General features: G+C 42.8%; 2 protein-coding genes across 11 annotated transcripts in view; one reads left to right on the forward strand and one right to left on the reverse strand.

Annotated features, from left to right (window-relative positions):
* LOC125460724 (EF-hand calcium-binding domain-containing protein 4B) overlaps positions 1 to 2,715 on the forward strand; it is a 129,335-nt gene extending 126,620 nt beyond the window's left edge. For 8 of the 9 annotated variants that reach the window (XM_059652507.1, XM_059652509.1, XM_059652510.1 and 5 more), the window contains one exon: positions 1,131 to 2,715. In XM_059652507.1, the coding sequence (XP_059508490.1) occupies positions 1,131 to 1,221 (91 nt within the window). In that variant the 3' untranslated portion in view covers positions 1,222 to 2,715. Of the gene's footprint in view, positions 1 to 1,077 lie in introns of all 9 variants that reach the window. The other variant, XM_048548504.2, reaches the window with a different exon arrangement.
* A 6,016-nt stretch (positions 2,716 to 8,731) lies between these two features.
* Positions 8,732 to 17,351, reverse strand: part of LOC125460653 (protein arginine N-methyltransferase 8-like) — a 160,504-nt gene continuing 151,884 nt past the window's right edge. For both annotated transcript variants that reach the window (XM_048548319.2, XM_059652513.1), the window contains exons 10-12: positions 14,736 to 14,886; positions 13,203 to 13,324; positions 8,732 to 9,916 (exon numbers count right to left, since the gene is read on the reverse strand). In XM_048548319.2, the coding sequence (XP_048404276.1) occupies positions 9,833 to 9,916; positions 13,203 to 13,324; positions 14,736 to 14,886 (357 nt within the window). In that variant the 3' untranslated portion in view covers positions 8,732 to 9,832. The remainder of the gene's footprint in view (positions 9,917 to 13,202; positions 13,325 to 14,735; positions 14,887 to 17,351) is intronic.

Raw genomic sequence — 17,351 nt, forward strand, 5'->3', positions numbered from 1 at the left:
GTAATTTGAACACCAACCCAACGTATGGAATGGTGTCGGTTAGATGGTCAGTTTGGTTTTACAGGTCGGCGCAACATCGAGGGCCAAAGGGCCTGTACTGCACTGTAGTGTTCTATGTTCTATAATGGTTTAGGAGCAAATTACTGCAGATGCTGGAATATGAAGTGAAAACAAAAAATGCTGGAAGTCACAGTGGGCCAAGAAGTGGCCTCCATGGAGAGAGGGCAAGCTAATGTTTCGAGTTTAGATTTCTCTTTATCAGAGCTGACATGCATCGTGGAGAGGGCAGCAGTTATGCAGTAATTGGGGAGGTTGGGACTAGGGTGTGTGCGGCTGGGAGAGAAAGGATGTTGATAGTTCAGATGAAGTGATCAGAATGGATGTTCCGATCACTTCGTCCAAATTGTTTTGACCTATCGACGTCCTTTCTCTCCCAGCGCTCCAACCACACCCTCCCACTATTGCATAAATGCTGCCCATCCATATCAGCTCTGATGAAGAGTCATCTAGACTTAAAATGTTAGTTTGCTCTCTCTGTAGATGCTGCCTGGCCAGCTGTGATTTCCAGCAATTTTTGTTTTCATAATTGAATAGTGGAGCAGGCTCAAGGGCCAAAGGATCTATTTCAGCTTCTAAATTATATGTCACTGACCAGGAGAAATGAGAAAGTGTATCCGGAACCAATTTCTCTCTCTCTCTCTCTCTCTCTCTCTTTTCTGATGGGGCCAAGACAAACAGAGGCTAAGAATTTTCACTGACGATTGTTCATGACAGTCACTCAGTTTAAATGCTCTAATTATAGCAAGTATTTTGCTTATTTAATTGTCTCATCATTTAATTATCTCCCCATTCCCATTAAAATACCCCAACAAGCAGCTTCCAGCTTTGATTAAAGTTTTGACCAAAACAGAATCATTGACTCTTGTGCTGTATTTTCCTGCGTTTCAAAACATTAATCATCTTTGCTTCCTTTCCAGTCATTTCTTCATTTCTCTGAAGCAGCAATCACAAGACTGCAGTATTATGAGATCCCCTGTTTATATTTTCTAAAAATACTCTATCTCTTTGAACTTTCAGCCCACGTTTTTCTCTCATATTGTGACAGACACTTATTTGATCTGTTTGTTCAGACTTCTGAAGGAACTCGAAGATAAGGAAAAGGAGAAGATTGTTGAGCTGTGTGAAGATTGTCCCCAACAGAAAACTTGCTGTGCAAAATAATGAGGAGTGTTTGTCACATCCTATCACCAGAGGAGCCTTTATGTTACCTTAGAGGAACGCACTTTGTGCTTTTTACATCTCGCTGCAGGATATTGTGGAGAACATCTGAATGAGAAACACAAACTGAATTTCAGTCAGCTGTGCCAGCTGGCATTTTAATCGTTAGATCCTTCAGCTAATGCAATGCCATTTAAGAAATGTGAAGCTTAGCCAAGATTGGGGATTCTAAACTCCTCCCGCAACTACAATGAGACTACTTAAACAGTAGCTGACGGCAAGTGATAAACTGGAAGCAGCGGGAACTTTTAAATTAATCCGGTTATTGTGCAAGTGAAGGAAGCCTTGGGACTTTGAACTTGTATCATCAGTTCTGAGGAGGGGTCACCGGAACCCGAAACGTTAACTCTGTTTTTTCCCTTCACAGATGCTGCCAGACCTGCTGAGCTTTCCCAGCAACTTCTGTTTTTGTTGTGTTGTACTTTGCGTACTGTACCCCTTAAACATCTGTCATAGGTTCTGTTTGTCTTGGAGAATCTTGGAGATTAGGCTGAGGAATCTTAGGGGACAATTTGTTAAATTCTATACCTTCAGCTTCTGGAAATGGAAAAGAAAGTCCCGGTGTTGTGAATTTGGAAGAAATCCAATAGCAGAGAGGATTTAACCAGCAAGCCTGGGGAAAGATGGTAATTTTCTTTTCATTCTCTCTTGGGTCGTGGGTATTATCAGCAAGACCAGGATGTCTCCAGGAGCTCCTGCTCCTGCTCCTATGATGCTGCTTGGCCTGCTGTGTTCATCCAGCTCTACACCTTGTTATCTCACATGTAGGCCAGACCAGGTAAGGACAGCAGATTTCCCTCCCTAAAGGCCGTTAGTGCCAGATGGATTTTCAGAAAAATTGATCATCGTTTCACAATGACCATCACTGAGACTAGCTATCACTTTCTGGAATCATTAATTAAATTTAAATTCTACCAGTTGTCCCCTTGTGATTTGAATCTGTGCCTGAATCTCTGGCTTACTAAATCCAGTCACAATACCACAAGGACAAAATTCTCCGAATAATCCTTCAAATGATACATTAGAATTTTCAAAAATATTTCTGAAGTAATTTTTGAGCTGACTTTATCAAAAGGAGCTATGATTTTTGTGAGGTTGTGCAAGTTAAATCAACACCAGGAAATATTTACACACGCAAAAGCAGAATTTGCTAGTAAAGCTCAAAGCAGGTCCAGCAGCATCAGTGTATAAAAATCAAGAGTTAATTACCCTTCCTCTGTTCTTGTCTCTGATTTACAGCATCTGCAATTCTTTGAGTTTTTGTCCAGAAAACATTTAGCCTAATTAAAATTGTCATTAGTGAACTAAATTGATGATATTACTTCTAGGAGACTACAATACTTAGAATGAGTATTTTGGTTGATGTTATGTGAACTGTAGAAGGGAGGTCAACATTATCTCTATAACCTGCTGAAATTAAAATGTTTACAGCCATAAGTCCTTTTACTGTTTGATTTCTGCACCTGGTTTACACAGAAACATATTTTATAGGAGGATCTATGGTTCCTGCACGGAAGACATGTGTCAGGTTTGTAATATTTATTTAGCATGATCAACAAGTAGCATGTTTCAGTTTTTCTTGGCATATTATCATGTTAGAACTAGTTTTGGCGTGGTGTCATGTGTAGTATTTTATATTTCTAAAATATTTCAGAGTTGTCATAGCACCACCATGTACCTCTTACCATGGAATCCTATCTTGTGCCAAATTAAAATAACATTTTGCCATCGTGGACGGAATCCTAGCTTCAGTTAAATAGTGCTGCATTTCTTAGACTTGTACAGAATTAAATCTTCAACTATTTAATAAATTCAATACCTCTGAAACATTATTTTTCTTTTGATTTTCAGAGGGGATAGGAAATGGAGAGCAGTCTTCTTGCATTCTTATTTATGAAGTTTACAGTTTCATGTCAAGTGAGCCATCATAGTAAATTGTCAATACTTTTAAAAATTCATTCACTGGATGTGGATGTCAGTGGCTGGGCCAGCATTTGTTGCCTGACCCTAAGTGCCCTCAGAAAGGTCATGAGCTAACTTCTGGAACCATTCCTGTCCTGGAGGAGAAAGATTTATAAAGGACATGAGGGGCAATTTTTTAAAATATAAAGAATGGTTCATGTGTAGAATGAACTTCCAGAGGAAGTGGTGGATTCAGATACAGTTACAATGTTTAAGAGACATTCGGATAAATACATGAATAAGAAATGTTCGGAGGGATGTGGGCCAAGTGCAGGAAGGTAGGATTAATTTAGTTTGGGATTATGGTTGGCATGGACTGTTTGGACCGAAAGTCTGTTTCCGTTTGGTATAACTATAACTAAAAAAACACTGACAGTGCTGTTAGGGATGGAGTTCAAGGATTTTGACTCAGCAACTCTGAAGGGACAGCGACATATTTCCAGGTCAGGATAGTAAGTGGTTTTGAATGGAACTGGCAAATGGTGGTGCTCCCCATGTATCTACTGCCCTTTCAGTCAGCATTTCCTGCTCTGTAGCTTCTGCTTCAAAGCAAAAAGCTGGGAATTTGTTGGAGAATTTTAGTTTTAAAACTTCAGTGTACTACTAGCAGCTGCAAATGTATCGTAAAATTGTAGTGATGCAGAGATTAAAATCTCCAGGGGTTGGATTTGCAGCAAGAAAGAGCCGCAAAGCCATAGTGGAGAAGTGATAATGATAAAATCTTTCATTTTTTTAATAGAGTCATATAGCATTGAAAAAACACTTTTTGGTCCAACTAATTCATGCTGACCATGTTCCAAGCTAGAATAGTGCCACTATCCTGCATTGGCCCCATACTAGATTAGATTCCCTACAGTGTGGATACAGGCCCTTTGGCCCAAGTAGTCCACACCGCCCCTTGGAGCATCCCACCCACACCCATCCACCTATAACCCACACACCCCTGAAAACTACAGGCAATTTACTATGGCCAGCCCACCTAGCCTGCACATCTTTGGGCTGTGGGAGGAAACCGGAGCTTTCGGAGGAAACCCCCGCAGACATGGTGAGAATGTGCAAACTCCACACAGACAGTTACCCGAGGCTGGAATTGAACCCGGGTCCCTGGTGCTGTGAGGCAGCACTGCTAACCACTGAGCCACACCTTTCCTATTTATGTACTTACCCAAATGTCTTTTAAATGTAACTGTACATTGGATCTGGTGACCTGTGTAAAGGTGAATTAGAACACTGAGTAACACACCAGGTCTGGTAGCATCTGTGGAGAAGAAAACAGAGTTAACGTTTCAGGTCCAGTGACCCTTCCTCAGAACTGTTTCCAGAACCAGACCTGAAACATTAACTCTGTTTCCTCCTCCACGGATGCTGCAAGACCTGCTAAGATCTTCCAGCAACTTTGCTTTTGTTCCTGATTTACAGCATCCGCAGTTCTTTTGGTTTTTACTTAGTAACACACCATTGCTACTGCATTTTGTTTCACATTGTGAGTTTCGACAAATTAGGAGCACAGGGCCTTGTTTAGGATTGATTAGTGCAGCAGATTCAGGGAGGACAGATTGTCACCAAGCATCTGAAAGGACATAGTCATTACAGATTTCTCACATTGTCCTTTCGTAAACAGTCTCCTCTCCAGTGGAATGCCAGTCAGTATGCATGTAACCACACATGATTGTGTATGAGTTTGTGTGTGTTCAAGCAAAAGAGAGTGTGTGTGTGTAAGATTGTGGCTGTGTGTGTGTAAACAACGAGTGTATGTACTAGCAAATGCATAAATGCGAGTGCATATGTAACCAAGAGCACGCGTGTGTGTAAATGTGAGTGTGTACGTGCATAGATGCAATTACGACAACAGCAGCTGCTTTAGCATTACAAACCTTTTATTTGTTTTTGGGTTGTGAGTATTGCTGGCATTCATTGGCCAACACTATTTGCATTTAAGAAGGGCAGCCCCTTTCTTAAATGCTACAGTCGATGTGGTTTTGATTTTCTGCAGCAGTTTGATGCTTCCAAATGACACGTGAGATAGCAACTTCGGACAGCAATTAAATGTCAAGTGCTCTGAGTCTGGAGTCACATGTAAGCCAGACTAGGCAAGGATAGCAGGCTTTTGGATGGCATGGTAGCTCAGTGGATAGCACTGCTTCCTCCCAGCACCAGGAACCTGGGTTCAATTCCACCCTTGCGCGACTGTATGGGGTTTGCACATTCTCCCCATGTCTATGCGGGTTTCCTCTGGGTGCTCCAGTTTCCTTCCACATTCTAAAGATGCGCATGCTGTGTGGATTGGCCATGGAAAATTGCCCATAGTGTTCAGGGATGTTTTGATTAGGTAGGTTATAAGAGGATGGGCCTAGATGTGATATCTGAGAGTCAGTGTGGATTTGTTGGGCCGAAGGGCCTATTTCCAAACTGTAGGGATTCTATGATCTTCTCTGGTAGGTATTATTGAACCTGCTGATTTATTACAACAACCCATTTCATTTTATTTCTGACTTATTAATCAATTGTGGTTTGTAATTCAACCTCCAGAGTATTAAGCCAAGTTTCTGGATTGCTAGTCTAACAACAGTGTGCTGCTATCCCCGTCCTGCTCCCCTCCCCCCCCCCACCCCCAGCCCTTATCCCAAGGTGCTGCTGAAGGAGCTTGATCAAACATAATAAAGGGTTTCCCCTCTTTGGAGGTGGCAAGAAGGAGAAATAATGGGGTGAGGTTGGCCATGGAGGGACACTGACTCCCGTCCTACGATCTCACTCATTCACATTTAGGTAAGAAGGTTTGTAAATAGCTCTCTCAACTCGCCAGCAATTAAGGCCCTTGATTTTCCAATCAGTGGCCTCTCGCAGCACTCAGCTCTGCATCTCCCAGATTACCTTCACCCAGGCAAGTGAGACAGCTGTCCCAAATGGGAAACTGGGATGATCTGGTTGGGCAGGGCGTCATTGAAGGCGTAGACGGTGGGCAAAGGGATCATGTCGAAAATCACAACTCTTTCCTCACCTTCAAACCCCTACCTTTCGACGCTACCTAACGTACTCACCCTCACACTTACAGGTTTTATCGAAAAACCGTGCCCGAGCAGCACAGTAAATGGTCCACCTGCTCCATGTGAGCCTTCTGTCATCAATATAGTCCTCTCAATACAATTATGCATATGACCGGATCAGCCCTGTGTGCAGCAGCTTACCACAGTCACATTCTGAAAAAGCAGTATTGATTGGAGCAACTGGGTAGGGCCTCACAACATGCTGGTGTCCTGCCATACCCCACTCTTTGCTTTACACTTTAATGTGGCTGAATGACGCAGAATGTACACCACTGCACGGCAAGACTGTGGCCTGCCTTTGAACTATGGGCTGGAATTTGCAGACCCCATCTCCTTCTGAAGAGAGCCTAGTAAAATATAATTGTGCCAGTCTTCTAACTAACCACTGCTGATCTGTTCCCCATAATCTGGAGGTAGGTAAGGCTGCTCTTGGGCTTACTGGGGCTCTTAACTGCCCAATTAAGGGGCAATTAAGTATCTCATCTCACCTTTCCTGCCAATAAATGCTGTGCATTTGGGGTCCTCTTGTGGCACTGTGGTAGTATCTCTAACCCTGACCAAGGGACCTGGGTTCAAGTCCCACCTGCTCTAGTGGTGAGTTATAACATCTCTGACCAGGTCGATTACAAAAATAGGTTATATTGGAAAAAAGAAAGTAACATAAAATGCAATGTAGAGGACCCTTGCAGTGCAGTGGTAGTGCCCTTACTTCTGGGCCAGAAGGTCTGGTTCAAGTCCCACCTGCTCAGAAATATCCTGAACAAGTTGAGTTGAAAATATCTGGTACAAAATTCCACATGGTTATTAGAATATTAATCTGTGTTATGAGTAAGTAGTGATAACATTGATCCTGGTGTTGGCCCTGCAGGTTTGGTGGAGTAGCAGATAGTGAAGGGGACTGTTGGAAAATGCAGCAGAATATAGATAGATTGGAGAGTTGGGCAGACAAATGGCAGATGGAGTTCAATCATGGCAAATGAGAGCTGTTGCATTTTGGAAGATCCAATTCAAGAGCAAACTATACAATAAATGGAAATGCCCTGGGGAAAATTGATGCACAGAGAGATCTAGGTGTTCAGGTCCACTGTACCCTGAAGGTCGATAGTGGTCAAGAAGGCATATGGCATGCTTTCGTTCATCGGACGGGGTATTGAGTACAAGAGTTGGCAGTCCATGTTACAGTTATATAGGACATTTGGAATACTGCGTACAGTTACCAAAAAGGATGTGGATGCTTTGGAGAGGGTGCAGAGGAGGTACACCAGGATGTTGCCTAGTATGGAGGGCGCTAGCTGTGAAGAGAGATTGAGTAGATTAGGATTATTTACATGAGAAAGACAGAGGTTGAGGGGGGACCTGATTGAGGCCTACAAAATCATGAGGGGTATAGACAGGGTGGATAGCAAGAAGCTTTTTCCCCAGAGTGGGGGGGGGGGGGTCTCAATTACTAGGGTTCACAATTTCAAGGTGAGAGGGGAAAAGTTTAAGGGAGATATGCGTGGAAAGTTCTTTACACAGAGGGTGGTGGGTGCCTGGAATGCATTGCCAGCGGACGTGGAAGAGGCAGACACGTTAGAGTCTTTTAAGATGTGTCTAGACAGATACATGAATAGGCTGGGAGCAGAGGGATACACATCTTTGGAAAATAGGCAACAGGTTTAGACAGAGGATCTGTATCAGCGCAGACTTGGAGGGCTGAAGGGCCTGTTCCTGTGCTGTAATTTTCTTTGTTCTTGATTAAGATACTGAGGAGAGGATGCTCCTGGTGCAGTGGTAGTATCCCTACCAATGGGCAAGGAGGCATAGGTTCAAGTCTTACCTGCTCCAAGGTCTGCCATCATATGGGGAGGCTGCCTTTTGAAAAAATGTCTAAGTTATGTGCAAAAACATCTAAAATTCTCTGCAGTGATGAAGGCCATTTTTGAATTCGTTTCCTTGAAAAGCCAGGTATCATCTGTCAAGCATTAACGTTGCGGGTCCGATGACCCTTCGATTCTGAGGAAGGGCCCGAAATGTTAACTCTGTTTTGTTTTCTTCACAGATGCTGCCAGATCTGCTGAGCTTTTCCAGCAACTTCTGTTTTTGTCCCTGATTTACAGCATCCATGGTTCTTTTGGTTTTTATCATCCATCAAGAGGTGCGCTGTAAGCATTGGAGTTGAACTCACCCCCAAATTATTCCACCCTTCGGCTTCCAAGGTCTTGGCTACAAAATCTCCTCAAACACACCCCACCACCACCAACACCACCAAATAAAGTCCAAACAATATTCCTGAATTCATTATCTTCAGCTCAAAATCCAGGGGCTCCCATCCTGACAGCACAGAAGTGTACCACATGGCCTGCAGTGGTTCAACAATGCCAACTAAGAAAACTAGAAACAGCATTTGTAGTTTAATGATGAATATATCATACTAAAAAAAATACTTTGGTAGATTTTTTAACAAAACAAGACCAAAAGAAACAAATTACAAATGATTTAATCATTATTGTAGTAAAAGAACAAGCATTAAATGAGAGAGCTTATCTTTTTGGAACATTTTTCACTTTAGCCACATGTTGTCGTCACTAGCTTGTGACAAAATGCCATCCGGGGCTCAATACTTGATCACAGCAACACAAACCACATTTTCTTATTTTTGTTTGATACCAGTTCCAGTCAAAGACTTGTAACTACACTGTGTTCAATTACAAAAATGTGAAAATGGAAAGCTAATTAAATTCTATTTTTGCAACTCGCAGTTAATCAGTTACCAAGTAATTTACATTCATCATGTGAATTATGCACGAGAAGAACCTTCTGACAAATACTTCAGGTAAACATTTTGTCCTTTAATATTCAAAAGTTAAGCTAGCATTGAGAGGTTTGGAATGATGTGATCCAGATTAACCACCCAAGTTTAATACATCAATCAAAGCAGGGCTGTTGTGGTATAGTGGTAGCATCCCTACCTCTGAGCCAGGAGACCTGGGTTCAAGTCACACTTGCTCCAGAGGTATGTAGTAACATCCCTGAACAGGCCAATTCAGCAATGCATCAAAACATGAATGCATGCAAGACCATTTCTTCAGCAGCTGGGACTAAAGAAAATGTACTTGTTTTTGAACTGAATTTCTACAGGGGCACAGTGCAGGGAGATATCTTTTGCTAGTTTCAGCAGAATTTTTGTTCAGGCAAAAAATAATTCAAGCATTTCTTACAAGCAGTTGTGAAGCAGCCGTTAGTATCCCATTTAATCTTGTCATACATTCTGAGCTTCCTCCTGCTTCGGGGCCCAGGCTCTTGGAACAAACACTTTAAAGCAACAGTTTTGACATCCATTTGCTGGAATTCATCGTCCCTGCAACCGTCTATGGTACTGGTTTAAGTGAAAAGTACCATTTTGAAGCCAAATGGCAGAACTGACTTTCTTATTACTCTAGCAGCATGTTCTTGTGTTGAAGGAAGGTGTATTAGCTGCAGGGTTTCATGTCTTTGATGTTCATAATTCTAGAATCACTTCCAATGTGTTAAGATCTGAGATACAATAGTTCTGATGGAGAGTGCACTTAACGCATTCTGTAATCATGAGAGAGAGATGCTTCACACAGTTGGCCCCTGAAGTCCAGCCGCAGACTGAAATCCAGATCACGCTGTAACAAAAGCAAATCAAGATTCTTTAATTTCAAGAATGAAATTACTTCTGTTATTACTCCATTACAAACTGAATTCAATCCATTTCAAATTAAACCAAAGGTTTACGGTCAGTCAGTTCAGTTGATTGGATGGCAAGTGTGTGATGCACGATAGCACCCACACTGTGGGCTCAATGCCAAAATGGGCTTTCTGTCTCCTTGCCTTGCCTCATGCTTGATAAATAACTATATAATCACTTGACCCTCTCTAATGGTCTATGGTCATTTGTAGAGCATGGCTGGTTACCTACCAATGTAACGTGTCTGTGAGGAATACAACTCAATATTAGCTGGAGTTTTTCCTCAAACAGGTCATTACCAATCACTCCATGATCTCAGCAGACTCAATCAGTGTGACCGGACAGTTCCTTTCTTCCCCATACACTTACATACCGCTGTTGACAAGCCCTCACGAGGAAGAATGCTCATTTCCCATGAGTCCCAGAAATGGCTACTGAGGCTAATTCAGGATCTACAGACTTTATGACACCCCTGGGATTTCTTGCGTAGCATGTCTGGTTGTGCATTCTTATTTGGTGACTTGGCTCACGCTTTGCTCCACTCTCGCTTTTCCCGTTAATTTTGTTGTCTTTGGGTCTCGGAATGCTGGCATCCTTCGCACAGATGCCTCCATCTGGTTCAGTTCAGGGTGATAGTCTCATCTTCACGTTGGCTTTCTGCACATCCTTGAAGAGTTTCTTCCATTCTCCTCTGGACTGTCTCCCCCGACTGAGTTGGGACAATAACAACTGGCTTCAGGTACCCAGTATCTGACGTCCAAATTATACGACCAACCCAACTAAGCTGACCCTGGATGGCCACAGTCTCGATGCTTGTTGTGTCTGTTTGTGTGAGAGGACGCTGATGGTGATGTATCAGTCCTCCCACTCGGTACGTGGGATATTTCGTGTTGATGGTAAGACACCCCAAGTTTTGAGGCGTCTCCTGGTTGAGTAAGGGAGTTGGGATGTCATGCTGCGCTTGCACAGGACATTGGTAAGGCCACTTTTAGAGTATTGTGTACAATTCTGTATAGCCAGCTAAAGGAATGATATTAGTAAATAGGAGAAAGTTCTGAAAAGATTTGCTGGAAGTGGAGGGTTTGAGTTATAAGGAGGGCTGGATAGCCTGGGATTTTTTTCATTAGAGCATAGGAGTTCGAGGGGTGACCTTTATAGATGTTTATAATATCACAAGGGGCATAGATAAGCTGAATAAGCAAAGGTTTTTTCCTTAAGGTGGGGGGAACTCAAAACTAGGAGCTCATATTTTAAGGTGAGAGGAGAAAGATTTAAAAAGGACCTGAGGGGCAGCTTTTTCACACAGAGGGTGGTTCGAATATAGAATGAACTTCCAGAGGAAGTGATAGATGCAGGTACAGCTACAACATTTAAAAGACATTTGGGCAGGTACATGAATAGGAAAGATTTAGAGGGATATGAAGTAAAGTTACTGTCAAAGAAGAGCCGACTATAATCATTCAATCGTGGTGACAGAAGGATAACTTGTCACAACCAAATCTCCATTAAAAGTAGAAAACACAAGAAATATTGTCAACTTCACTAAGTTGTGGCAACCAGTTTAATCACAGGCAGAGAGAGAAAGAGGCTGCCATTCATTGATAAGTAATGACCACAGGCAGGAGATGTCTCGATTATTAAGAGCAGCAGCATCTTCTATTTGCGTAGCTTCTTCACACTTTGCAATGACCCAAGGTGCTTTACTAGACGGCCACAAGGCAAAACATGACCCCAAGCCAGTGGATATTAGAATAAGCATTGGCCAAGGAGGAAGGCTATAAGAAATGCATTTAAAGAGGGGAATAAGGTAGTGAGTCAGAGAGATTTTGGGAGGGAATTCCAGATCTCGGGGCTCAGGCAACTGAATGCGTAGCTGCCACTGGTGGTCCAATCAAAATGGTGATGTTCAAGTGGCCAGAATGGGAGGAGAGCAGAAATTACAGTGGGTGTGCAGCTGGAACAGATTACAGAGATAGGGAAGGTAGAGGCCATGGAGTGGTTTGAAAATGGCTTTGTTCTTGTTAGTTACAAAGAACGATTAAGAATCTGATGTGGTTAAAGTTAGATTCCATTTTTGTTCTCTTCATAAGTGCCAATTTCAAACTATTTTGCTGGGCTGAAGGTGAGATGTACCCAGGCAAGACTCAGGTTACACTCCGGTCATAATGCATCAGATATCTACAACTTACGGTGCGATGCAGAGATTAACTCAGAAAGATATGACCTTGAGTATTTGAATTGGGGCCCAGGTTGTTGCTAAGAGGTTGGCCAGCAGAGGACACACATAGAGTTACAAACACAAGAAAAGCTGGTAGCAATAAAACAAAACAGAAAATCTGAACTAAAGCCAAAGACAAACTGGAAGTACATGAGTCTGGATGATGGGCTGTGTAACCCCATGATGAAAGAATAAAACTAGAGGCCACCAATATAAGATAGATGCTAGTAATTGAATCAGGAATCCGAAAGCAACGTCTCGCCCCAGTAATGAAGCAGGTGGAAACCATTCAGCCCATCAAGCTTTGACAACCAGCAAATACTATCATGGCTGATCTTGGGCTTCACTCTAACTTCTATGTCTCATTCTCCATCCAAAAATTGTGGGATGGGGTGTGGTGGGAGGAGGGTTGCAATAAGTCAAAGGGAAGGGGGCCCATAAATTGCAGGGCAAGCGCAGGCCCAGAGAAGTGTGAGAATGTGGAACTGGCTAATTCAATGAATAGTAAAGGCATTTAAAGGGAGGTAAGCATTTGAAGGAGAAGGGAAAAGGGCCAATGCTGACAAAGGTACAAGAATGAGGGATTCGAGGAGGTTGGAGTGGATCTGGACCAGTTGGGCCGAATGGCCTGTTTGCGCACTGAGTGTAATTCTGTGTAATCTAAAACTGTGCCTAGAGACACGACTCTCAATTATTCACTGGATCATGTGGGATCATGGTTACAACAGGAGACCAGTCCTATTTTTTACGGCAGCTGATCAGTCAGTTCTCTCGGGGTTATTAAGAATTAACCACTGAGTTGTTTTTGTTCTTGAGTTAAGTCATATGTTCATTAGACAGGGCAAAGGAGGCAGAATCCTCTCCCTGAATAACAATGTTAAAGAAAAACAGATTAAATACAACTAACACTAACTATTAATCATTAACTACAAAGGACTTTGGAACCCATGCTGAAAAGAGACAATCTTTCCATTGAGCTTGTTCCAAGTGCCATGTTTTGACTCACATTGTTTTTTGCGTTGGGATTCATTGCGATGGTTCCACAGATCTCCTCTCCCCGTTTCACAGTCAGGTAGTCTTCCAAGTAAAACACCGTCTGTTTCCAATGTGTATATGGAGCATCAGGACCTGCAAAACAATTGCCAGTTAGTAAAACTATGATTCTATGTTAGTAATACCATAGTGCTAATCTATGATGGTAAGCTTTTTCCCAGAGTGGGGAACTCAATTACTAGGGATCGTGAGTTCAAAGTGACAGGAGAAAAGTTTATGGGAGATTTGCGTGAAAAGTTCTTTACACAGAGGGTGGTGGGTGCCTGGAATGCGTTGCCAGCGGAGGTGGTAAACACAGACACGGTAGTGTCTTTTAAGATGTATCTGGATATGGATGGGCAGGGAGCAACGGGATACAGACCCTTAGAAAATGGGTGACAGGCTTAGATAGAGGATCTCGATCAGTGCAAGCTTGGAGGGCCGAAGGGCCTGTTCCTGTGCTGTAATTTTCTTTGTTCTTTGTAAAATACAGTTAATAAACAAAAATGAAACACTTCCCAAAACGTTTTATATCACGTCCTGTCAAAGTCCAAGCATCTGTAAAACATCAACTGTAATTTATTCCAACCAGACTAGAAAAGTTACAGAAGGAGGACTTTCACCCCATTGTGTCTTTACCTTCCACCCAGTACAATCCAATTTGCCAGCTCTCACCCACAGCTTGGAAGCTAGAAAATTTCAAGTGCATTTTGAAATAGTTTGCAATTTGCTTCCAATTTCTACCCATCTCCCACTTTTAGCTGGTCCATCTCTGACACTTAACTTCTCTTCCTCAGTTTCTCTGCAACCTTTTCACAATAATTGACGAAGGAATTAGAGGAGACATGAGAAGATGTTTCTTTCACACATTATTCCTAACATCTGGAATTCAATGTTAAACCTTTCAGGAAAAAGGCAATTGGACATGTCTGTTTTTTTAATTCGCTCACGGGATGTATTTGGCTAGACTAGTATTTATTGGTCATTCCTAGTTGCTCAGAGGGCAGTGAAAACTTAACCACATCACTGGGGACCTGGAGTTACTTGGAGGCCAGACCAGGTTACAACAGCAGTTTCTTTCCCTAAGGGACATCAATGAACCAGATGGGCCTTCCACACCCAATCCCCCAACAACAGTTTCATGGTCATCAATAGACCATTCATTCCAAATATTTTATTGAATTCAAATTCTGCTTTCTCCCCTGATGGGATTCAAATCTAGGTCCCCAGAATATTAGCTGAGTTTCTGGATGATAATACCACTAGTCCATTGCCACCCCTGTCGAAGAAGATTAGTAAGCAGGAATATAGGAGAACAAACTATGATGAGGGTGTAAATTGTGCAGTTCTTCCAAAGAGTCAACATGCACACGCTGGGCCAAATGGTGGCCTCCTGTGCTGTCAGACTCTATGATTGTACATGACAAAAATTTAGTTTACTTGGACCATATGAGCTTTCGACGTTTCAAAGCTGTTTGATTAAAGTACGACAGCTGTTGACAATTACCTGTAGAAAACCCAGTTTTCTTGTGACACTTTGTAAACTCAATGTTAAAGTATGTGACCAAAGCGTGAACATATTCGTTTCGCTGAACTTGAAGACAGAATGTGGAGGTGAACGACAGGTCCTCGGTCTTCACATTGTAGATATCCACCTCCTAAATGGAGAAATACTTCTATTATTTCTCAATGTTCCTCACCAACACCACTCCTTTCTCTCTTGTCAATGCATAAACCAAATACTTTGTTGGCAATTTGCCCTCAAATTCCAGTGTTTATTCTCAGGGGTCAATGGGGGGGGGGGGGGGGGGGGGGATGGATGGAGGTGAACAATAGACAGAGAAGAAAGGGTGTGGTCAAGGGGATGGGATACAGCTGACACAGATGAGTACCAGGAGACCTGGGAGGTTGGGTACGGGATATGATGTGAGAGGGAGCCCAGTTGTGAACTCAATGTGACTCCTTACTTAAATATGCTCCCAGATGAGGGGCTGGGCTTGGGGTGGCTCAAGGATAGGGAGCCTAAGAGAAGAGATTAATCTGGGATTGATTCCTCTTTGGAAGGGAATCAGTGGGGGTGAAGGGCTGGTTGGGGGAGGGCAGGTTCGCTGAGTCTCCTGGACATCACAGAGTTTCCACAATGTGTTCTTCCCTGACATCTCAGCTCGTCCCCCCTCAGCCTGTAGCAGGCACCCTGTTGAAGGAGATTTGCACCAGATGAAAGACCCATGCAACATTCTCAGTGACTTGGTCTTCAATCTTAGATGGAATTGAGGAAAGGAAAGGCCATGCATTACTTAATGAAAATTTGAAAGGTAGACACAACACCTTAGGCTAAACAAATTGGGAGGTGTGTAACTGGCCCTACACCAGTTCCATCATCAACACAGAGCAGTGTGTGCTTGCTGCCCAACCCAACATCTGAATAACAAGTGACTTCATTGCTGGACTCTGTAATAATTTATTTACAGCTAAGAGTAGGAAAGAGATTCCAAATGTATTTCTCTGATTGGTACCTGGATACTGAGGGAAGTGAACCAGCAAGTTTTTAAAATGATTTTTTTTTTCACAGGATGGTGCCATCACCAATTAGGCCAGCAATTGATTCCCGTCCCTAACTGCTTCTGAAAGTAATTCATTTCCTTAACCAGGGAAAGAAATACTGACAATGGAGGCAGTTCAGTCACACTCGCTCGGTTGATCACAGGTAGGGAGGGATTTACTTATGAGGAGAGGTTGAATCAGTTGGGCTCATACTTGTTGGAGCTTCACAGTGGAAGATACCAGGCAGCGTGCCAGAATTTCAAGAGAGTCAGGCAGCAGAGGTGAGTGCAGTGGCCATCACTGAGGAGAAAGTGCTGGTGATGCTGAAAGGTCTGAATGTGGATAAATAACGCGGACAAGGTTTCTGAAGAAGAAAGCTGAAGAGATTGTGGAGGCATTGTGATCTTTCAGCAATCACTGCATCACGGAGAGTCCCGTAGGACTGGAAAATGGCTAACGCAACACTCCTGTTTAAAAAGGGAGGGACGTAGAAGACAGGAAACTATAGGATGGTTAGCCTGACCTCAGTCTTTGGTAAGCTTTTAGCAGTCCATTATTGAGGCTGAGGTTGTGGAGTTATTGGAAGTGCATGATAACATAGGGCTGAGCCTGACAAATATGTTAGAATTATTTAAGGAGGTAACAAGCAACTTAAACAAAGGAGAGCCAGTGAACGTGATCTTTTTGGATTTTTAGAAGGCCTTTGATAAAATAAATAAGAGTCTAAGGCAGTTAGGGACAAGGTACTGGCATGGATAGAGGATTGGTTGACTGGCCGAAGGAAGAAAGTGGAAATAAAGAGGTCTCTTTCAGGATGGAAGCCGGTGAATAGTGGAGTTCTGCAGAGGTCCTTGTTGGGACCACAGCGATTGACATTATACATGACCAATCTGGACGAGGGAACCAAGGGCATTATTGTTAGGCTTGCAGATGACACAAGGATAGATGGATGGACAGGTAGTGTTGAGGAGGTGGGGAGGCAGCAAAAGTACTTGGACAGGCTTGGAGAGTTGGCAAACAAGTGGCAGATATAATATAATGTGGGACAGTGTGAGTTTATGTCCTTTGGTAGGAAGAATAGAGGCATAGACTATTTTCTAAATGGGAAAGGGCTTCAGAAATCTGAAGCAAAAAGCGACTTGGGAGTTCTAGTTCAGGATTCTCTTAAGGTTAACTTGCATGCGCAGTTGACAGTTAAGAAGATAAATACAATGTTAGTCTTCATTTCAAGGGGGCTAGAATATAAAAGCAGAGATGTACTATTGAGGCTGTATAAGGCTTTGGTCAGACCATATTCGGAATACTGTGAACAGTTTTGGGTCCCATATCGAAGGAAGGATGTGCTCGCCTTGGAGAGAATCCAGTGGAGGTTTACAAAAATTATCTCGATAATGAAGGGCTTGTCATATGAGGAGTGGTTGAGGATTCCCCCTGGGTCTGTACTTGTTGAGATTTTGAAGGATTTGGGGGTATCTGTTTAAAACTTGCAGGATTCTGAGATGCCTGGATAGAGTGGACTTGGAGAAGATGTTTCTGCTAGTATGAGAGGCAAGAACCCCAGGGCACAGCCTTAGTGTGA

The sequence above is a fragment of the Stegostoma tigrinum genome, chromosome 18 (assembly GCF_030684315.1).
Source record: "Stegostoma tigrinum isolate sSteTig4 chromosome 18, sSteTig4.hap1, whole genome shotgun sequence".
NCBI classification, from domain to species: Eukaryota; Metazoa; Chordata; class Chondrichthyes; order Orectolobiformes; family Stegostomatidae; genus Stegostoma; species Stegostoma tigrinum.